This window comes from Arvicola amphibius, chromosome 3, assembly GCF_903992535.2.
Source record: "Arvicola amphibius chromosome 3, mArvAmp1.2, whole genome shotgun sequence".
Classification (NCBI taxonomy): domain Eukaryota; kingdom Metazoa; phylum Chordata; class Mammalia; order Rodentia; family Cricetidae; genus Arvicola; species Arvicola amphibius.
The window spans coordinates 113424208-113446605 of NC_052049.1; the positions used below are offsets into that span (position 1 = coordinate 113424208).

General features: G+C 51.3%; 2 protein-coding genes across 4 annotated transcripts in view; both read left to right on the plus strand.

Annotated features, from left to right (window-relative positions):
• Fxyd6 (FXYD domain containing ion transport regulator 6) overlaps nt 1–4675 on the plus strand; it is a 29453-nt gene extending 24778 nt beyond the window's left edge. For 2 of the 3 annotated variants that reach the window (XM_038323716.1, XM_038323719.1), the window contains exons 6-8: nt 167–216; nt 909–958; nt 3471–4675. In XM_038323716.1, the coding sequence (XP_038179644.1) occupies nt 167–216; nt 909–937 (79 nt within the window). In that variant the 3' untranslated portion in view covers nt 938–958; nt 3471–4675. Of the gene's footprint in view, nt 1–166; nt 217–908; nt 966–3470 lie in introns of all 3 variants that reach the window. The other variant, XM_038323718.1, reaches the window with a different exon arrangement.
• Nucleotides 4676–15896: 11221 nt separating this feature from the next.
• On the plus strand, nt 15897–22058 carry Fxyd2 (FXYD domain containing ion transport regulator 2). The gene is made up of 6 exons (XM_038323720.1): nt 15897–16007; nt 19894–19932; nt 20084–20158; nt 21303–21339; nt 21501–21531; nt 21781–22058. The coding sequence occupies exons 1-5, from the start codon at nt 15983–15985 to the stop codon at nt 21523–21525; spliced, it is 201 nt and encodes a 66-aa protein (XP_038179648.1). The 5' UTR covers nt 15897–15982; the 3' UTR covers nt 21526–21531; nt 21781–22058.
• Nucleotides 22059–22398: the final 340 nt, after the last annotated feature.

Consider the following 22398-nt stretch of genomic DNA (forward strand, 5'->3'; position numbering starts at 1 on the left):
CGTCCTGATTTCTCCATTCCCTCACATGACTGACCCTCGGTAGAGTGAATCCTTCGGGGACTTGGAGGGGACGGGCTCCAGAGGCCCTGCTTCAGTGAAGAGAATGGGATGCTCTGTGGCTTGCCCTGGACACCGGTGACAGAATGTATCTCTCCTCTTGTCACAGGGCTCCAGGGGATGAAGAGGCGCAGGTGGAGAATCTCATCACCACAAATGGTAACCACCAGGAAAGGGTGCCAGGAGAGGGTCTTCCTGAGGTCTGGGGAGGGACCGGACTGGGTGCTGTGAGCTGCTTTGGGGTTCAGAAGACATGCCTTTGTGGTGCCAGGAGAGGGCTCTCATGTTAGCATTGTGAGCCGCAACTGTTAGTGCCTGAAGGCCATAGCCTGCAGAGAGGTCTGCCCCCCAGACAAAGGCTCTATTGCTACCGCTAAAGGCAGTTCTAAGTAAATCTCTATAGTTCTAATAAAACTGGAGAATCAAGGCTAGGGTGAAAGCCTGCGAGCTCAGAGAGTTAGAGTAGTAACTGGCTAACTTTTTCTCTTTGCTGGCATCCTGGAAACCACTCCCTTCCATACTGCCCCAGCTTAAACAAAAACAAAAACCCACACTAAGCTCCTCTCTGCTATTTGCTATTTCCTGTCAAACAGTCACAACAAGAGACAGACTACTTGTTAGTGATAGTCCTTGTCTATGAGTACCTGTTTATACCTAGCAGACTCCATCTCTACCCGTGTGCTAAGCCCCATAGGTGGCCATCATTCCCTCATTACCGTATTGAACAACCTAGGTCCAAGTTCCTAAATCCAGTGACCCCAAATCCTAGTATCAGGCATCAGCGAGGGTTCAGCATGGCGCACCCCCTGGGTGAGCAGCCTCCCTCTTCATCAGCCTGCCTTCTCTTCCAGCTGCGGAGCCCCAGAAGGCCGAGAACTAAAGCGCAGCCTCCAGCAGGAAGGTATACGGTCTGTACGCAGTCCCCCACTGTCTCAATACTGTCTTCACTGAGTCTGGGCATTGGCATAATGCCAACTTCTCTGTGGGGCTCCTCTTACCAGTTCACTTACTCTGAGTGTCTCCCAGAGGTGGAGGAGGGACAGTGGATAGCCCAGTCCCAGAGATGTCCAGAGGCGGCCCTCACCCAAACACGGCATGCATAGGGAGGGCACCAAGGCTTCCAAACAGCCTTGGGGTCAGGCTCACGTGGTGCTGTCCCAGCTACCACAGGGATGTGTCTTGGGTGGGGTTCATTTTGTAAGCATTTGGGACTTAGGTTGGTGAGATAAATAACCAGAATAGTTCAAGAATCACTGTTATATTTTAATAGTTGAAAAGGGGAAAACTCGTGCTACAAGAGTTGGAGGTCTAACGTGTCCTATATGTCTGGTGGGCACAGCGCCGAGAGAGCACACACCTGCATCCCCAGGTTTTTTTTTAACCTGGGCTCTAGATGGCCATACCCCAACTAAATGTGATTGGTTGAAACTATCAGTTGATAGTTTCCCCATCATCTCCCCCTTTTATCTAAACAAGATCGATCCAAACCCAATACAACTATATACAATAGGAATAGATACCAAATATAAAATTACAAACAATAAACAATATTAAGCAAGGAACACATGACAAAAGTTTTACTAAACATTCTATTTCAAGGAGTCTAAATAATGTATTGAAATTAAGTTTGGCTAAATCATGAGGAAGGTAACTACAATTATCTAATCTTCAACTCCATCAAAGATCTGAGAAGGAAAGCAATATTACTTAAGTAAATAGGAAGTATAATTGAGAAACTTCCAAATTGTGCAACAAATGACAGAGACAACTGACTACCTAGGCAATCACCCAAAGTCTCATTTGCAATGTTGAAGCAACCAACTTTGGCTAAGGCCTAATGGAACTGACGTACCATTTTTAAAGGCAAGAAACTTTTCAAAACTATCTTACCCTGTCTTGGCAGGATATGACAGTCCTGTTTTATCCATTTACGGATACTCTGTATCTGTCAGTGGTTGAGGTATGGGCATTTCTTTGCCCAACAGCCAGCTCTGCCAAGAAGAAAAGCTCCAGGTGGAGTGTCTTTGGTGCTCAACATTCTCTCGGGAATAGATTGGTGCTGCCAGGAGTGATTGTGTCTCATTACCATGGGACTCTAAGTTAGATTAAAGGCCATTTTCTACAGCTCTTTGAAGAGGTTGAAGGCTATCTATCTATACTGAATATAATCTCTATGTATCTAAAGAACCTGATTAGCCTAATTATAAATATGACAAACATAGATGACTATGATCTATAATTCTCGATACCTATCTCACTTAAAGAGTAAGACAATAAACAACTGTACAATAAATAGGAACAATGACCTTCAAATGTAAACAATGTGTAAGTATCTTGATCAGAGGTAGTAGTGTATACTGCAAAATGGTAAATATATATGTCAATACATAAACAATGTTTCAAACAGAGGTATAAGCATGCATGCATACAACATTCAATATAATTTAACTTTGTATCAATATACAAGAATCAATACCAATATAATTATCTAAAAACAATAACTCACAAATACCAATCTATTATTCCATCATCCAATTATCCCTTTTTAAAATATTTATTTATTTATTATGTATACAATATTTTGTCTGTGTGTATGCCTGAAGGCCAGAAGAGGGCGCCAGATCTCATTACAGATGGTTGTGAGCCACCATGTGGTTGCTGGGAATTGAACTTAGGACCTTTGGAAGAGCAGGCAATGCTCTTAACCACTGAGCCATCTCTCCAGCCCCCTATCCCTTTTTTTTAAAAAAAGAAGATCCCTGAGCCTATACAATTCCTCCCCCATCCCTCAACCATATACCAATTATAACCAACCCCTAAATGATGTCCCTAAACCTGAGGGCAAACTTTGCTGGGAGAGGGGACGTCGTCCTCTAAAATGTAAACCCAGCCCAAAGGAGATAGAGATAGATAGGTCAGAAGTTCAAGGTCAACCCTGGACAACAGTGAGTTTGAAGTCAGTCTGCCCTATGTGGACCCTGTCTCAATAAACAAACAAACAAACAACAGCAAAAAATGAAACAAAACAAAAAACTGTCGTGTGTCATGGACACCAGCCTTTTACTACCGTGAACCTGTGTAGTATTTTAATCCCGTGCAGTATCTGCACCGCCACATGTCAGTCCCGGGCAGCAGAGTGGGGCTCACTGTATCCATCTTTAGAATGGATGTCTTAAAGACATGTAACCTCTTAAACAGGGGTCTGTCAACAGCTCCAGCCCAGGAAGCCTATCCAGCCTCCATCTTCCTTCCTTGCCTCCCAGGCTTGTGGATTCTTCACTGGACCTCGGGGCTTCAAGGGCACGTCATCTGGGGGGTTAACGGGCAAAGGGTCTGTGCTAGAGGTGGAGAAAGGACCAGGTATGGGTCCCAGAAAGGATCTGGGTTTTAATGTGAATTCTCTGCTTCTGCAGCCTCCAGAAGCCAAGGCCAGCGCCTGATCCTTTAGCGGCTGGTGCCAAGGCTTGAGAAAACCGGCTGCTTCAGACCAGATCCTTCCCTAGGAGAAGCCAAGAACACGTGTTCCCGGCACCTCGCCCTGTCCCCACTAACTCCAGTCCTGTACTTAAAGACCCAACACTCACAGCCCTTCCTTTCTCACCACAGCCAGGGGTCTGGCCCCTTTCTGGGCTGTGTCTATGTGTGTGTGTGTGTCTGCTGGCTGTGGTCTTGTGGCTACTCATTCGTGAATTTCATTGTTCCTGTGACCCGTGTGTGTTCCCTTTCCTGGGAGGGGCTGGGCCATGTTGCCATCCTTGCCTTGTGCCCCCCTGTGGCCTCTATCTCCTCTTGCTCTCTGCAGTCTGCTCTGCCCCTGAGAAGCCCTATTCCATCTCTGGATTTAGGTCTGAGGGAGAACTGTGCCCAGGGCAGGAGTCCCCAGCTGTATTGGGACTGAGAGGTGTATATCCTCTTTGTTTCCTCTAAGAGAAAACTTGCTACCAGTTACATCCGTTTCAAAGGTCTGTCAGCTGCTGGAGAGGCCAAAGATGACCTTCCTCCAGGCCTCCTGGGGTCCTTATCCTTTTAGGGTGCCCCGTGCAGAGCCCCAGTCTGTCCTACCGGTGGCAGAAGGGAACATGGGGGGGGGATTTACAGGTGCAGGGCTTCTTGCCTCTGGGGAATGAGCTCCTCACATACCTTTTGAGCAATAACCCGGCAGATTCTAGAATCCTCCTACCTTTGCCCACCTTCTCAGCTTCTGGGACTTTCATTTCTAGCCCAGTTCATCTGACCCGAGGATTCCTTCCTTCTTTGAAGAGGGTGTCTGGCAGGGATGGCTGAGGGGACGGACAGCAGAGAGCGGGGTGGATTTGGCAGTCACTGCAGTTTCTTTCCTCCACCTATCAGGGGTCAGAGTGGAGAGAGATGGGAGGGTGCAGGAACAGCAGGGTTGCAGGTCAGAGACCAACAGGGTATGGACAGCCTGGGTGCACAGCCAAGGCTAGAAGTCAAAGGTCACCAGAGTGGAAACTCAAACCAAACCCTGCCCCACCTGTCCATTGTATTCCCTTGGAAACTCACCAAGCCACACTGTGTACCAGGACTGCTGATCTCTGTCTTGTGATCTATCCTCTGACAACGGAAAAATAAGTAAATAAAACCTCGTTTCCTAGTGTCTCTGATTGGCCTTCCTTCCTCTGAGAGTCAGAGGGCTTGGGGACCTAAAAGGACAGGAGAGTCTGTCCCCAGTCAGAGGGAGGAGGTCAAGACTGAAGGATGCTGGGGAGGCACCAGGCATTTGGGCCTCTTTCACAAAGGGTTCCTAGAGCTCGGGTTTGGATCCCATCTCCCCTGTTCCCTTTCTACAGATCACTGGCCGCAGGTTCTTCTCACAGCAAGGCAAGTTAGAGTAGAAAGAGCCATGGTCACATAAGGTGACATAGTGCCAGTAATGTAGAAAGGAACCTGCAAGCCTCCCAAAGATGTTCTGATTGAGTTTGGTGATATTTTTTTTTAAAGTACCGTTGGCCAAACAAACACAGCTGCAGGCAGATTCATTTGAAGGTAGCAAGCACAGCCCAGCCTCCAGCCTTCTGTGTGTCTTGGGTAAGACACAACTCCTAAAGGGGGAGGAGTGAGCCTTGTTTTAACCCAAGACTGCCTGGAACATCTTAGGGTCTCAAGAGAACCTCCAGAGGCCCAGTGAGGGTTCTGATTTGCTTCCAGCCACAGGGCTGCAGGACACAGGTTTGAGGGAGCAGATGGGTTCACTCTCTTGCTAATGATCTCAAGACCTGCTTGGTGCATTTCCCACACCTGCCCTTACCTCAAACCCTTGGTGTGTTTTGCCCCTTGGGACTCTGAAAAGGTGGAGTCTTTCAACAGGGCTCAAGTCTAATATTGTCAAGCCAGTGGTGGCAGGGGTTAAAATAGCTCTGGTCACATGTGGGCTTGGTAAGGAAGCAGTTGAGCTCCACTCACAGCACGCTCAGGCATCAGGGAGTCCTGTCCTTGCAGGGGTCTGAGATCCCCAGAGGCCCCAGACACACAAAGGATTGTGGGTACTGTGCAGGCGTTACTAGAACCAAAGCATTAAACTCTGAAGAAGTCCAGTGAGAGGTTCGACCTTCCTTCACGACACCAGCAAAAGGGAGTAACTGTTGTTTTCCTACGTGTCTAAAGTGGTGACAGGCTTTGCAAGGTGTCTGCAAGCACCCACTTAGTTTGCCTGCTGAACTGGCTGGTTTTGTGTCAAGTTGACACAAGCTAGAGTCATCAGAGAGAAAGAAGCCTCACTTGAGGCAATGCCTCCATGAGATCCAGCTGTAAGGCATTTTTTTTTCAATTAGTGATCACCTGGGGAGGGCCTAGCCCATGGTGGGTGGTAACATCCCTGGGCTGGTGGTCCTGAGTTCTATAAGAAAACAAGCCAGGCAAGACATGTGAAGCAAGTCAGTAAGCATGCCTCTGCATCAGCTCCTGCTTCTAGGTTCCAGCCCTGCTTGAGTTCCTGTCCTGACCTCTCACAATGATAGGCTATGATCTGGAAGTATAGGCCAAATAAACCCTTTCTTCCCCAACTCGCTTTTTGTCATGTCCCTTCAGGAGGTGACCTAGCTAGACTGCACCCCTGGCTGTGCTCTGAGGAGGCTCCTATGGCAGGCCAGTGGTCTGGAGACCAGACCCGCAGAGACGGAAAACTTGGCCATCAAAACCGTATAGTTAGACATCTACCAAGGTCTAGGCAGATGCGGGGGTGGGGCTTCACATGAGCCCACCCTCCCATACTCACATCAACACTGCAACCTCAGGAGGGTGGGGCTCTGCAGGCCACCCAGCCTTTGATACCCTATACCCGTTTCTACTTGTGATTTGTTTTTTTGTTTTTTGTTTTCTTTAAGACAGGGTCTCAAATAGCCCGTGCTGGCCTCAAACTCAAAAGCAAAACATGTAGCCAAGGATGACCTTACTTTCTGGTCTTCCTGCCTCCACCTCCTGACTTGGGGTTACAGATGTGCACTGGTGTTTGAACTCAAGACTTGGTGCATGCGATGTGAGCTTGTGGTCAGTTGACTGAGCTATATCCCCAGTCCCTGTGATTTGGTTTAATGTGGCAACTTTACTTGGTTGGATAGGAAAGCTACGGACCACTGTAATAAATGGTCGGTGAGTCCCTTGTTCTCAGTGACTGTGAGGGTTCTCCAAATTTGACCTCCCAGAACCTCCCCATCTCACATGAATTTGTCCCCAAAGATGTTGAAGCCTCTTTGAAAGTTGTTGCTGCTCATTCTTAAAGCCACTAATCTTCACGTGGGTCCACAAATGCTATGGCCCTCAGTCTCTTGCAGGATGGAGGTTAGAATTGGCCAGACTATTCTTGGAGGAGGGACAGAGGCAGAGAGCAAAACTTAATGCTAGCAACAGAGGTGAGAAGAGGGTGCCAGGCTGAAGTACACCCCAAGGTCAAGGGACTCTGCCCCCCTGCCCCCCTGCCCCCGAGGCAGGGCTCTGCCCTCCACGGGATGGAGAACTCTCCAGCTCAGTCTGGTGCTCACCTTGTCCCTGGCTGCTCTGCACCCTGTCCCCCTGAGGCACAGGGAAAGCTAGAAAGGTCAGGTGTGTTTGCCCAAGCCAGGGGAGGAGCTTTGAAAATACCTGACTTCGGGCCATAAAGAGGAGGGAATGGCCACCTCTTGCCATTAGTGTGATTCATTGCTGTCACCCTTAAGCCCCTGGTGGCAGAATCAACCAGTTCAAGCCAACCACCTGCTGTTTTCTGGAGCCAGCACCAGCTCCATGGCCTTGACTAACAAGAGGTGCCCTGCCAAGGAGCAGTGCTGGCACTGATATCCTGAAGGACTCGGGATATTGGGCAGGAGGAGTGGGCCTTTCGGAAACAGTCCCTGCCTCAGAACCTGAACCCCTCTTCTCTCCAGCTGTATGATATTGGGCAGGAGGAGTGGGCCTTTCGGAAACAGTCCCTGTCTCAGAACCTGAACCCCTCTTCTCTCCAGCTGTATGAGCTTCAGTCCCCACCTCTCTTGTCACTTTCCTTCTTGCCCTAGAAAGTCCTTAGAGTAGGTTAGCCATGTGATTCTGAGAAAGCCACCAAAGCCAGAGTAACCTGTACTATATACTATATTATACAGTGTATGCACTATATATACTATATACTATACTGTACAGTGCATACACCATATTATACACTATATACTATACATTGTCTAAACTATATACTTTACACTATTCTATAGAGTGCATATACTATATAATATATATACTTTATACTATACTATACACTCTCTCTGTATATACTATACTATACAGTGTATCACCATATATACTATACACTATACTATACAGTGTATACACTAGATTATACACTATACATACTATATTGTACAGTGCATACACTATATTATACACTATATACTATACTATACAGTGTCTTCATTATATATACTATACACTATACTATACAGTGTATATACTATATATACTATACACTATACTATACAGTGTATATACTATATTATACACGATATATACTACATACTATACTGTACAATGCATACACTATATTATACATTATATATACTACATACTATATTATACAGTGTATATACTATATATACTATATACTAACTTACAGCACATACACTATATTATACACACATGTATTTACATACTATATATGTATGACATGTGTAAATGCATATGTATATATGTATGTGTATATGCAAATACATATATAGTATGATATATGTGTATAATAATAGTGTATTGCTGTACAGTGTATATATGTGGGGGTTTTTTTTGGTTTTTCGAGACAGGGTTTCCCTGTAGTTTCTAGAGCCTGTCCTGGAACTAGCTCTTGTAGACCAGGCTGGCCTCGAACTCAGAGATCCGCCTGCCTCTGCCTCCCAAGTGCTGGGATTAAAGGCGTGCGCCACCACCGCCCGGCCAGTGTATATATGTTATATGTGTTATATAACACACACACACACATACACAATGTTTTCCTGTTACTTCTTTGAGTTAAAGTGATACAATACACATAAAAACACATTGAACTTTCTACATGAAGATGTCATGTTACCAGTACTAGCAACACTGGCTGCATAAGGATTGCCTCCTTACCGATAGCAAGGGTCCCTCTCTGCCCTCTAAACCTGGGTTCCAGTCCTGACTTGTACACATATTACCTGCAATTCCCATTCTTTGTGAAATAGTGGCACCAAAGCCTGACTCACAAAGCAAATCTTTGGCATGCTCCAGAACCATGAAGCTGCCAGGTGAGGAGACCTGGATTCCATCTCAGTGAGGGATGGTACAAACAGTGAGTGGATGTGGTGGTCTGTGTAAGCCCACAGACTGGGACAGGATGGCCACAGGCCACACAAAAGCCACAGGAGCCACACCTGAGGACTCCAGAGGCCATAGAGGGAAAGGAATGGCTTGCTTCCCCAAGGTTCTCCAAAGGCAGTGGCCACAGGGAGCCACCAGAAACACATCACTTCCAGGCCTGGGTTCTGAGAAGGCCAAGAATGCATTTTTCTCGAGGGTGTTCTCTGTGTAGGAGGCTGGACTAATGGGTTTTCCCTTGCCGTAACGTGGTGACCTTGACTCTCAGCAAACATTGCCCTTTGGCAGCTCCCAGAACTGCTGTGCCTCACTGCCTGGGCCATCTTGAAGCCAACACTTAAGGGCTGCGTCTTATGGGGCCCACCTCCTCCAAGCCCTGGCCTTATAAGACCCCAGTTACCTGGCATTTGCGGTCACAGCAGGAGACAGGAGCCGGCATTCTTTAGGGCTTGGGACCTCTAGCTAGCACAGATGTGGCCTATTAGGAGTGGCCACCTTTCCTGCCCAGTATCCATTGGGACCATACCTTGGAGAACGGGCCTGAGCATGGAGTCGGGGCTTTCCTGGGGCTTTGGGTTTCCGCCCCTTTGAAGCTCCTCTGAGCTACGAATCAACACCATGTGGAGGAAATGATGCCGGGGCCTCAGGTGCAATGCCATGGATTCTGGCAGGAAACACCACAAAGTTCTAGCTCGTGGGCCAGAGTCCTGTTTCGGGAAGGCTATGGTGAGGACCTCTACTCTGATGCTTCCTGCTGGCATTCAGGAGACAAAGATCAGCTAGGTGTCTCTGCCTGTGACCTCCATACCCACAAAAGCAATGGGGACTGTCCACATGCCTGCCCTGTGATTAAGACAGACCTGCTTGGAGGACTTGGGGGAACGAGGCAGAGCCACTGAGGTCCCTGTGGGCAAACTGCCTTGATCTCTGGGTCTTAGAGGACACAGGAGGGCAGAGCTGGATGCTCCTCCAGGGCTCCACTCTGGAGCAACCCAACAGAGAAGGAAAAGAGGAGGCTCTTGACCTGCCCCATTCTTTTAAAAAGCAGGACAGTGGTGTTTTCATGGCCACTGGGCCCCATCGTGCCATGCAAGATTCCAAGAAGGAGAACGAAGGCTGAGACACTGATGGCGAGGGAATGCGCTTGTGTTTTTCTTGGGGGAAAAAAAGAAACTTGGGGCTAGTGGTGGTGATGGCTGGTGGGGCTCCCAACTGGAGCCCTGGGTCAAAGAGCCTCCAGTAGAAGTCAAGGAGGCTCCTGAGCTATGTAAAGGGATATGGTGAGCAATCTTATCTCCTGGGGAACCAGTCCAGCTTAGGAAAGGGAGTGGTACCACCACTGTCGGGACCGTCTTTAGCCAAGCACTTCCCTTAATGATCTCCTCCCTCAACAAGCCTCTGAGGTAGGTGGCACCATGCATTTCAGATGGCAGGGTACAGGGAGATATTGCTATGACTCACTGGGTCTAAAGGGCAAGGTCAGTATACAGAAGGATTTGCAGTGGGGTGGTCTGGCTTTAAGGGACCGTGTGCTCAGACATGGGAGAGATACACCTTCAGCTTCTCTCAGGGGAGCTGGAGACAGGGGTCCCTTTGCAGGGGATTAAGATATCTCAGAGAGAGTTCCTTGTCCCCAGCGGTGACTAAACCCTGATGATCTTGACGGGCTGGGAGATGGATGGAAGTTGTCTGAGGAGGGGCTTACATGAGCTAGGTGAACTCGGCAGACCTCAGCAACTCTTAACTCTTACCTGGGCTTTCAGGGCTGGGAGCAGGTGTGTGGATCAGTGTGTGGGTGGGTTGGTGTGTGTGCGAGTGTGTGTGGAGTGTGGGTAGGTATGAGTGTGTGGGGTGTGTGTGAGTCTCAGCAACTCTTAACTCTTACCTGGGCTTTCAGGGCTGGGAGCAGGTGTGTGGATCAGTGTGTGGGTGGGTTGGTGTGTGTGCGAGTGTGTGTGGAGTGTGGGTAGGTATGAGTGTGTGGGGTGTGTGTGAGTGTGTGTGTGTGTGAGGGATTGTGTGGGGGTAGGTATGAGTGTGGGGGTGGGGGTGAGTATGGCTCGGTGGGTGTGTAGGGGTGGGGAAGCGGGTGGGTGGAAGGATAGGGTGTTGGAGGGGTCTGAGGGCAAGGGTCCTAAGTGCTAGCTGCCTCTCTCGAGCAAACTGGGCACAGTTACCTGCTGCACTCAGATGACAGACTGGAAAAAAGGTGGCCTTAGGCAAGCTTGGGGGCTGCCTGAGTCATTGGCAAAATACTGCCACCTTTCTGGGCTAGAGTAGTGTGAAAGTTTAGAATGGGTACCCAGGAGGGTCTCTAAGTGAAGCCCATGAGAAAAACCTGAGGATAGAGGGAACACCCTGGAGGCTGAGTAATCACAAACTATTTGTGCAAAGTCCTGGAAGGTCAGAGAGCCATTAAGAGGACAGTGTGGTTGGAATGGATGGAAGAGCAGGAAAGTTGGGGACAGAAAGGCCATTAGGGTGAGATTAAGAAGGAACATAAAAGGGGGCTATCAAGAGGGCCAGTAAAAGCACTTGCCACAAAGCCTGACACCCTGAGTTCAACCCCGGAGTCCCACTAATTGTTTACTGACCTCCAGACGTGCATAAGACACAGGCAAGCTCTCTCTCACACACACAACCAACCAATCAATCAGCAAATGAACATAAGAAATTCACAAAATGAAGGCACACAAAAAGGACCCCGGCTTAGAATCAGTATTCAGAAGATCTCAGGCAGGAAAGCAAGAAGAAGCCCTTCCAAGAGAAGGGCTGGGTGGGAGCACAGGGGGCCCATTAGGAAAGAGGATGTCTCTTTCACAACCCTGAGGTTGGAAGGGAGCTTGTGGTGGGCTTTTGGAGAAGGTGGATCCTGCCTAGATCTACAGAGACCACTGAACTTCAGGCAACATACCTGAACTTCCCCAGTGCCTGGTTTGGGGAATTTCCACACAGGGCTCCAGGCTACTTGAAGGTTAAGATTTTCATTTGGGAACATGTGACAAGGTCACTGGGTGGAGTTGCCCTTCATCTCACAAGTGTCTGGGGTTGGGGGCAGGGATGCTGCCATCTCAGAGCCCTAGACAGACCTCAGCCTACCCAGAGAAGCCGGATGGGAGGTCTGCTTCCATCTCCCTGTGGGTGTCATTTCCCCAGCTCCCAGGGCACTGCTGTGAGGAACAGAGAGGCCAGTCACCAAGGTGACCAGACCTAACATCATCAGTGCTCTGCTGACATCCCAGTGGAACGGCCAATCAGGATGAGCTCGGGAGTCTTGAGGAGACCCTGTGGTCCAGTCTTAGTCCACAAAGATTTCTTGTAGTGGCCTTGTCTAAGCCTGTCACAGTGGTCAGGGCACAAGGACTCTGGGGGCCACTGAGGGCTCTCCTATAATCCTTTGCTGGCTCCTGTGCCATCCCAGCCCTGGAGACTAGAAGATACTCTGCCTTTCATCTGCTCCCCTGACAGAAAGTTCAGCCCTCCTCAGAGGACCTCATTGTGTGCCGGAACTCTTGCTGAGACCCCACAGGTGCATCACAATTGGGACATGTCTACAGGGCTAAGTGAGGAAGTGTAGGTGAGGAGGAAGGACAGGCCACCATGGGAGCACCCTTAAACCAGCTGTGGCCCCAGCCACTGCCCATCTCTGGCCAGTGCACCTGGAGCAGCTTCCTGCATAAAGTCCCACTGCACCTGGGGCAGCTTCCTGCCTGCTCTCAGGGGGCTCCGGGTTTCAGAACGAGCTTGGGGGGGGTGCAAGAGACATCAGGGTGGGGCCCACTGGCTGGGATGATAAAATCTCCTGCATAAAGACTAGGGACCCACACCTGCCTCTGAGAGTCTCCTTCAGCTGTGGACCTGAAACCCAAGAGAGGAGGGGAGGGAAGAGGCGACACTCTGGTCCTGTCAGCTCGTGTCCTGGCTAGTGCCCTTCGAGGAACCCTGAAGCAGTATGTTCACTGTGGGGGAAGGGAGGAAGCTGCAATTTACTTTGTTGCTCTGAGTGTCCCCATCTTTTGGGACACTCAGACCAGTGGAGTCCGGAGATTCTTCCCCTACCCTCACGTGGGTCCCTTGCTCCAACCAGCCCAGGCAGGCAGGTGCAGGGTAACAGTTCCCCCATCAGCCCCTCCTCAGCCTCATTCTTCCTGTCCCAGCTCAGTCATCCGGCACAAGAGAGTGTCACTCTTCCCACCCAGGCCCCCAGGCAAGGACAGGCACTCCCTGGCTCCTGTGTACCTCAGACACTTCCAGCTGCTCCTGCCATGGACAGGTGGTACCTGGGTGAGTCTTCCAAGCCTGTCCCCATCCTTGCCCTCTCCAACTTGGATTCAGGGGGACCACTAATCAGTTTCACATGTACCTACTGGCTCCTCATGATTGTGGGAGAAGAGAAATGGAAAAGACAGGCTGTCCTAAATAAGGACATTTTAACCCCGAGTCCTGGGCTTGCTGTGATGTGCAGGGTACCTCTGAGCCAGAGGCTGGGGAGATCGAATCAGCGACCTCCTCATCCAGCTGTGTGTCCATCCATCTGGCTTCAGACTACTGAGTCACATCTTAGTCCCCATAGTTTCTTTTTTTTTTAATATTTATTTATTTATTATGTATACAATATTCTGTGTCTGTGTGTATGTCTGTAGGCGAGAAGAGGGCACCAGACCTCATTACAGATGGTTGTGAGCCACCATGTGGTTGCCGGGAATTGAACTCAGAACCTTTGGAAGAGCAGGCAATGCTCTTAACCACTGAGCCATCTCTCCAGCCCAGTCCCCATAGTTTCTAACTGCCTGCTCCCTAGCCGGTTATGTCTGCATCCTAGTAAAATGGGATGATGCTTGCTAGTCCTGTTCTTCCTTACTGGATCATGTGGCCACAGAGGGTTTACTTTCCCAGTGCCTGAAATAGAATAGTTGTCAGTCTGCTTTCCCGTGGCTTTGCCTACCTATCTACCTGCATGCCCGTCCGCCCATCTGCCCATCCATCCATCCTTTCTTTTCTGTCTGTCATGTATCTTTCTACCTATTTTTCATCTCTTTCTCCAGAGAGAACTCATAGTGGCTTACAAAGATAGTCCCCAAGGTAATATAAGGGGTGTGGGTGCGGCTGCATTGTCTGAAGAGTGTCCCCCAGATTCACCAGCTGTCTTGGGATCCGGCGGCACTCCAGTTCTGGCTCTCTCCTTTCTGTTTTTTTTTTGGGGGGCCTCACCTTTCCTTGATCTGTTTTTTCTGGTCTCTGGAGGCTATGGCACTAAGCCGCTCTAGGCGTGGTTGGGGAAGCCAGTGTTGAGCTTTAGTTTCTTCATCTATCAGACGGAGATGGCAGAGATTTAGACGGGAATTGTGCGTGCTGACAGCCAGCATGTGGGTCCAGCCCCTCACAGGGCAGGCTCTGTCTGCTTTTCTGAATGCTTGTCACAGGGCTCTGAAAGCTCCCGAGAGCTGCATGAGTGCTCCAAAGCCAGGGTGCGCGCGCTCTCCTCTCACCCACTTAGCAGAGAGTGGCTGGCTTTCCGAGGGTACCGATAAACGAAAGGCTAATGTCTGTCACTTTCCAAGCAGTGCAGGAACAGTGGTACCCGCTGTCCTAGGCTATCTATATTCTGATATGCCTGCCTCAGACTCCACACACTTCCCTGAGTGCTGTACCCTGCCCACTGCGTAGATGAAGAGACAGGCGTGGGGAGGTAAACAAGTTGGCAAAGGTCAAATGCCCAGCAAGTGGTGGAGCCAGGGTGTGAACAGAGCTATCAGTGCCCTGGCATTGGTTGAGGGGGACTCACAGTCCCTTCAGGAGGACTGAATTGCACCAGGGAAGTAGATATCTGTTTGTCTGTCTCTCTGTCTGTCCATCTGTCCACCCATTTATCTATCTATCATCTATCTATCTACCCATCTTTTATCCACCTAGCTATCATCTCTCCATCAATCTATCATCTATCACCTATGTGTTCTGTATGCATGCACGTATGTATGTATGTATGTATGTATGTATGTATTATTGGCTGTTTATGCATCTACTGTCTTTGTATCTTTCTATATATCATTTGCCTGTGATGGACATTAATTAGCCTGTTGAAGGCCCATTCTACTGTGTAGACCCCATAGACGACTGTATAAAACTCACAGAAAACCCACACCATAGTTGCCAAGGGGACACTTAAAGTAAAGTAGGGGACAGCCTGGTAAGTACAGGCAAAGCATCTGTGCCCTGAATCTGAATGAGCAGCAATTATTCTCTTCAACTCTCACTGGCTGTGTGACCTTCAGAAAGGCCCCTAACTTCTCTGTGTTTCAGACACTCGTGGCAAGTAGGGCGCTAACCAAAAAGGAAGGAGCCAGATAGGAAATGTTTCCTAAGCCGTAAGAACAAGCCTGGGCCTGGCCCTGAAAGAGCCTTAAGTGCAGGGTGGACAGCCATGTGAGGGAGTGCCAGGCATTAGGATAAGACATTAGTCAGGGATGACCGAGCATTTCAGACTGAGGTGTGAGTGGCGCCAGGATCGGAATAAATGAGGGAAGGCAGGACTGGCTGTCAGAGAGAGCAGTGCCATGGTGGCTCACTCTGCCATGGACCCAAGGTCGGGCTTTGGTGAGAGGGGAGGCAGGACAGGCTCTTTAGGAACCCCTCAGGGAAACATGAGAGCCCCATGAGAGTGTCAGCTGTCATGATGCTATCCACAGGAACTGGCAGGAAGCTCCGAGGGCTAAGGGACAAAGTACCCCACCACCCACCCCCATGTGCCATTCACAATAAGTGCATCCTGAAACTTCCACTTCCTCAGCCCAGCTGCGGCTTCAGCTTCGCCAGCTGATGGAAGAATACTGCTCCTGCCCATCCGGGCCCTGCTCTCTGGAAATTTCCTTTGGGAGGGGCTGGAGACAGCAGCCAGCCCCTCCCTGCCTCTGTCTCCCCCTCCCCAACACCTCCCCCTTGCCTGGCTCAGCGGGAGCCCCTCCGAGCATACTCAGCTTTTCTTGTGACCAGGGTAAATATTACCTGACACTGTTAATATTTAATGTCCCCCACCTCTGTCCTGGCCACCCCGCGGCAGACACTGTCCCCGAAGTAGAGGCTTCAGGAAGACTGTGGAGAAGCCCTGGTGGTTGGAAAAATGACAGGGCTGTTGACTGGTGATGGTGAGTGTAGTGCCTGGTGAGGTTGGCAGACCTGCCTGGGACCCCCTTCCCTCTGGGACTGCCTTCAGTGGGCAGCTGAACCCCCTTCCCTCTGGGACTGCCTTCAGTGGGCAGCTGAACCCCCTTCCCTCTGGGACTGCCTTCGGTGGGCAGCTGAAACCCCTTCCCTCTGGGACTGCCTTCGGTGGGCAGCTGAACCCCCTTCCCTCTGGGACTGCCTTCAGTGGGCAGCTGAACCCCCTTCCTTCTGGGACTGCCTTTGGTGGACAGCTGAAACCCCCATTCACTCTGAAATTGCCTTCGGTGGGCAGCTGAACCCCTTTCCCTCTGGGACTGCCTTCAGTGGGCAGCTGAACCCCCTTCCCTCTGGGACTGCCTTCAGTGGGCAGCTGAACCCCCTTCCCTCTGGGACTGCCTTCGGTGGGCAGCTGAACCCCCTTCCCTCTGGGACTGCCTTCAGTGGGCAGCTGAACCCCCTTCCCTCTGGGACTGCCTTCGTTGGGCAGCTGAACCCCCTTCCCTGTGGGACTGCCTTCGGTGGGCAGCTGAACCCCCTTCCCTGTGGGACTGCCTTCGGTGGGCAGCTGAACCCCCTTCCCTCTGGGACTGCCTTCAGTGGGCAGCTGAACCCCCTTCCTTCTGGGACTGCCTTTGGTGGACAGCTGAAACCCCCATTCACTCTGAAATTGCCTTCGGTGGGCAGCTGAACCCCTTTCCCTCTGGGACTGCCTTCAGTGGGCAGCTGAACCCCCTTCCCTCTGGGACTGCCTTCAGTGGGCAGCTGAACCCCCTTCCTTCTGGGACTGCCTTCGGTGGGCAGCTGAACCCCCTTCCCTCTGGGACTGCCTTCAGTGGGCAGCTGAACCCCCTTCCCTCTGGGACTGCCTTTGGTGGGCAGCTGAAACCCCCATTCACTCTGAAATTGCCTTCGGTGGGCAGCTGAACCCCTTTTCCCTCTGGGACTGCCTTCAGTGGGCAATCTGAACCCCCTTCCCTCTGGGACTGCCTTCAGTGGGCAGCTGAACCCCCTTCCCTCTGGGACTGCCTTCAGTGGGCAGCTGAACCCCCTTCCCTCTGGGACTGCCTTCAGTGGGCAGCTGAACCCCCTTCCCTCTGGGACTGCCTTCGGTGGGCAGCTGAACCCCCTTCCCTGTGGGACTGCCTTCGGTGGGCAGCTGAACCCCCTTCCCTGTGGGACTGCCTTCGGTGGGCAGCTGAACCCCCTTCCCTGTGGGACTGCCTTCGGTGGGCAGCTGAACCCCCTTCCCTCTGGGACTGCCTTCAGTGGGCAGCTGAACCCCCTTCCTTCTGGGACTGCCTTTGGTGGACAGCTGAAACCCCCATTCACTCTGAAATTGCCTTCGGTGGGCAGCTGAACCCCTTTCCCTCTGGGACTGCCTTCAGTGGGCAGCTGAACCCCCTTCCCTCTGGGACTGCCTTCAATGGGCAGCTGAACCCCCTTCCTTCTGGGACTGCCTTCGGTGGGCAGCTGAACCCCCTTCCCTCTGGGACTGCCTTCAGTGGGCAGCTGAACCCCCTTCCCTCTGGGACTGCCTTTGGTGGGCAGCTGAAACCCCCATTCACTCTGAAATTGCCTTCGGTGGGCAGCTGAACCCCTTTTCCCTCTGGGACTGCCTTCAGTGGGCAATCTGAACCCCCTTCCCTCTGGGACTGCCTTCGGTGGGCAGTTGAACCCCCATTCACTCTGAAATTGCCTTCGGTGGGCAACTGAACCCCCTTTCCCTCTGGGACTGCTTTTGGTGGGCAGTTGAACCCCTTTTCCTTCTGGGACTGCCTTCGGTGGGCAGCTGAACCCCTCTTCCTTCTCCTGCTCCCTTACCTCCGAGTTTCCAGCCGGTGGCTCTCTAAGAAAATTAGCATTTGGGAAAAGACCCTAACTTCTCCATTCCCACAGAAAAGAAAGAGAATAGCAGAAGTTGGAGCAACATGTGTGAATGTGCACGTGTATATGAGTGTGAGTGTGCGTGTGCACATGTGTGTGGGTGTGCGTGTGCATGTGCATGTGTGTGTACATGTGTATGTGTGTGCTTGTACACATGTATGTGAGTGTGTGTACATGTGTATGTGTGTGCTGTGCACGTATATGTGAGTGAGTGTGTATGTTGTACACGTGTATGTGAGTGTGTAAGTGCATGTGTATGTGTGTGCACGTGTATGTGTGTGCACGTGTATGTGAGTGTGTGTGTGTGTGTGTGTGCATGTGTATGTGAGTGTGTCTGTGTATGTGTGTGAATGTGAGTGTATATGTGTGTGTGACTTTGTTTTTGAGACAGAACCTTATTCTGTAACTCACGTTGGCCTGGAACTCACTGTATAGACCAGAATAACCTAAAATTCACTGTAATCCTCCTGTCTCAGCCTCCCACACCCTGCCCAGTGTGACTTTCTAGTACTGGATAGAGAACTAAAATCACACAGTGGGCAGGGACTGCCAGGGTTGGGAGTGGGAAGAGCAGCCCTTCTGGCCAGCCTTCCCCAACTGGCTTAGGGTCACAGGATAAGTCCTGAGTTTTGGGATCCACAGACTCAGGCTTGGAGCCCAATAGGGCCCCTACTGACTCATATCTTGAGGGTTCTGGCCTAGAGTGCTGGTGGGGGAGGGGCTCATCAAATGGTTCTGAAAGGGAAGGGGAGTCCTAGCTCCAATCTTGCTACTAGCAACCCCCACCCCGTGACCTTAACTATTACTGAAGCTGGGGAGACTTTGTGCATGGAAGCACAGTCTGGGTCCCTGTGGCTTCTCCTTAGATTCTGGCCTTTCTGAACAATCCATACCCAAGACCTGTGAGGCACTGACTGCCCCCCTCCTCCCGCCCCGTCTCCAGCCACTGAAAACAGCTGGACTCACCAGGCCTTATCTGTGACCACAACAGGGACACAGTTCAAAGTTTCCTGGGAACTGCTAACTTGTTCATTCCTTTGGCAAGGGCCTCAGCCCCCTAGGGCCAAGAGGGTCTGCAGCAGGGCAGCAGAGGGCGGCTGGCATGGGGAAGGTGACTGCGGCTTGCAGTGTCCCTCCTGCTATCCCAGCGTGAGAGCTCTGAGCTGGTGGGGAGGGGGCCGCGGACAGCAGAATATTCGCCTCCACCTGAATGAAGGGGACCACGGGAGGCAGGGCCAGGGCTACACAGCCTGTGGACAAGTCTTCCTACCTGTCACTTGCGAGGAAACCTAGCACTTAGACTCACAGTGACTCTTAGCCTGGGTTCAAATCCCAGCTCCGCCCCTTACTTGCTGTGTGGCTCACTGACCCTCTCTAGGCTTCAGTCCCTTGTGGATGAGAGAAATAACAGTAGTGGCCCACAGGGTGTATGAGCCAATGGTCTGCTCCTTTGGGCCGATAATGCAAAGACACCGAGTGTATATGCCTCACTCTTGTTAAGTTTGCCCTGAAGATGATGACATTCATTCAAGTCCCTGTTCTGCCCTCCATTTCCAGACTCCTTACCCCAGCCGTGGACTCATGGTTCCTTCCTCCTGTTCGCTGATCATAGAGACTCTGTTTTTCTCACTCATCCCATTCACAGATATTGCTCCTCCTTGAGGAATCAGCAGAGGCCACTTAGGGGCCTCCTGAGAACCCAGCTCTTTGGCCTGTCCTCGTGATACAGAGCAGGGAGCTGGGGAGGACCACACCCTGCTGGGACTGTGCACCTCCGGCCCACACAGATCTCTATAACAGATGCCCTGCCTCTGATCCCAGGATGCCTGTGTGAAGCAGCCTTAGGGTGGATGTTCAGGCCACTCTTACCCGGCTTTCCTTTGCCCACCTGGGCACTTAGGGATCATTTGAGAATTCCAGTGTTTCCACTGCTTTGGGGTTGTGATGTCTTATTCATCCCGCCCCCCCCGACTCTCTCCTCAGGTGGCAGCGCCAAGGGGGCAGAGGATCCATTCCACTATGGTAAGCCAGTCCTCCCCTGCTTACCCTACCAGCTGATTCCCATCCCCGGGTCCCTGCTATCTGCTCTCAACAGTATGGGGTTGCTGGTGGGTGGACTTGGGAGGTCTAGACGCCGCTCTCACACCACTGCACATGCTTCCTCTCTTTCAAGACTACGAGACTGTCCGCAAAGGGGGCCTGATCTTCGCGGGCCTGGCCTTCGTCGTGGGGCTCCTCATCCTCCTCAGTAAGTGGAGACTGGTAGTGCATTTCCTAAAGTCATACAGTAAGGACACTGACCAATTTCCCTGCCACACTCCAGCTGGAGGAGGAGTGCAGGGGACAGCAGGCTCCTGCTTCCTTCAGGGTGCCCCCTAGTGGCCTTGGGAGGGGAAACTGAGGGGGGGGTCTGAGTGGGTAACCCCTGGGCAGAGGAGGTCAAGGGAGCAGGCAGGGCCGACTCAAACCCCATCTGGGCAGCTCCTAGCCACCCTAGCCATTAGGTAATCCCAGCACACTGAGGGAGAGTGCCCCTGCCCCCATTGTTAGCATTTGAGATGAACAATGAGGCTCCTGGGGAGAGACTTGTGGCAGCTCCCCACCCCAGGTGTACCTGACGTCCACCCTTCCCTCTATTGTGGAAACCAGCAGTGCTGGAATCCAGGCCCTGGGACCTACCACTGACTTCTCCTGGTTCTGAGGATGAGAGAAGCTCCACTTTCTCCCTGTTAAATGGGGGAAAATCCCATCTGTCTTTTAAGATTGCAGCTAGCCTCCTAAGACAACTATAGGAGTGAGGGAGTTATATTAAGAATGGTCCGAGGTAGGCATGGAGGGCTCTAGGGGAAGAAAAATGTCCTATATGTCTTCAGCCTTGGCCGGCACAAAAGCAAGTGCTTAGTAAATGTCGGTTGCCTTCTATTATTGCAACCAAAAGAAAATACCAGAATCGCAATCAGGGAGACCCTTGGTGAAACAAACAGGCTTCTGTGTTCTGGAATGACCCCACACTCTGGCTCCTGCTACTCTACCTGAAAGCTGAGCTCCTGGATCTGTCTTAGGGGGCGTGCATTTCTTGGAAGTTAGGAGCCTAGGCAGGGATTTGAACTTTGGATTTGACCTGTTCTCCTCCAAGTGCATACCAAGCAGCTGCCCTTTTGTGCCCGGCATTGTGCTGGTGGCATCATGAACTCTGGTCCCAGCTGCCACTTCCATCACAGTTCTGGTGCGGTGAGTGGTTGTTGATTGACTCATTGCTTGGTGGTCCAGCTCTATATAAAAAGACTCCAAGCCCCACACTGTGATGATGCTGGAGAGGGCAAGCCTAGCAGAACTGAGTCTTCCAGGGTCTACTTGGATAACGACAACAAACTTTACCATCTCTTTTCAAGGCAAAAGATTCCGCTGTGGGGGCAATAAGAGGCACAGGTGAGTGCTACGGGGGGGGGGGGGGGAACTAACAAGGTGGGTGGGGCAAGAGGAGAGCAGGAAGCTTTCCCTAACCAGGAGGCGGGATCCATAATCTGGAGGGAGGCATGCGGTTTCTCCTCCCTCTCCCTTCATCCTTCCTTTACTCTTCCCCATCCCAGGCAGGTCAATGAAGATGAGCTGTGACTACAGGTATGTCCCCTTCAAGTGGTGAGGGTTTGGGGAGAGAATGAGTGTGAATGAGAGGCAGCAAGCAGAGAGAAATCAGGGGGTCGGGTGGGCTGTCCCCTGAATGTTAAAGTGAGGACTGAGTGTCTGAAGTGGGATGTGTGGAGTAGGGATGCTGCAGAGGGATTGCTGGGAATAGCAAGAGGGACAGGGACAAAGCTGCCAACCCCAGAGGCCTCCTTCCCAGCTCAAGCCCTGCCTTTGTCTTTCCAGAGCCACCAGTGCCCACCAGTGCATGGGCGCTAAGGATGCCCATCTTCCCTGCTGTACTCCACTGTCCCAAAAGAGCCAGCACACAGGCTGAAGGATGTGCCAGGCTTGCTGTGACTCCCCTCATGGTCATTCACTCATGCCGCTTGACCCTTAACTTCCTTCTTCCCCTCCCCAGCTCCTCTAACGCCCCACTTCCTGTTCCAAGTTTGGGTACATGCACAGCCCAATCTCACTGGTTTTCAATGAATCATTCTGGCAAGTACCTGCCAATGAGAGTAGGCCTGGTATAGTCATCTATGGGCCCTTCATCACTCGCCCCTGAACAGCTGGGGACAGAGACCTCTGCTTGACTTCTGCATGCAAGAAGTCTGAAGGTGTCAAGTTGAAGGTGACTGGGTGTGTTGGGTCCTGCTGTATGCTGTTGAAGCCTGGGTGCTCCCATGGGAAACTTGCTTCTTGGGTGCTCTTGACCGCCTAAGAGGTAGCTTGCCTGTGGCTATGTTCATAGGTTTTCCTAAAGTGTGCTGCTGTCCAGGGTGGGCGAGTCTGAAAGGCCTGATGCTGGGCTTCGGTGCATGCCCCCAGCACATCCACCAAGCCGCCCTCCTTGAGTGGGAG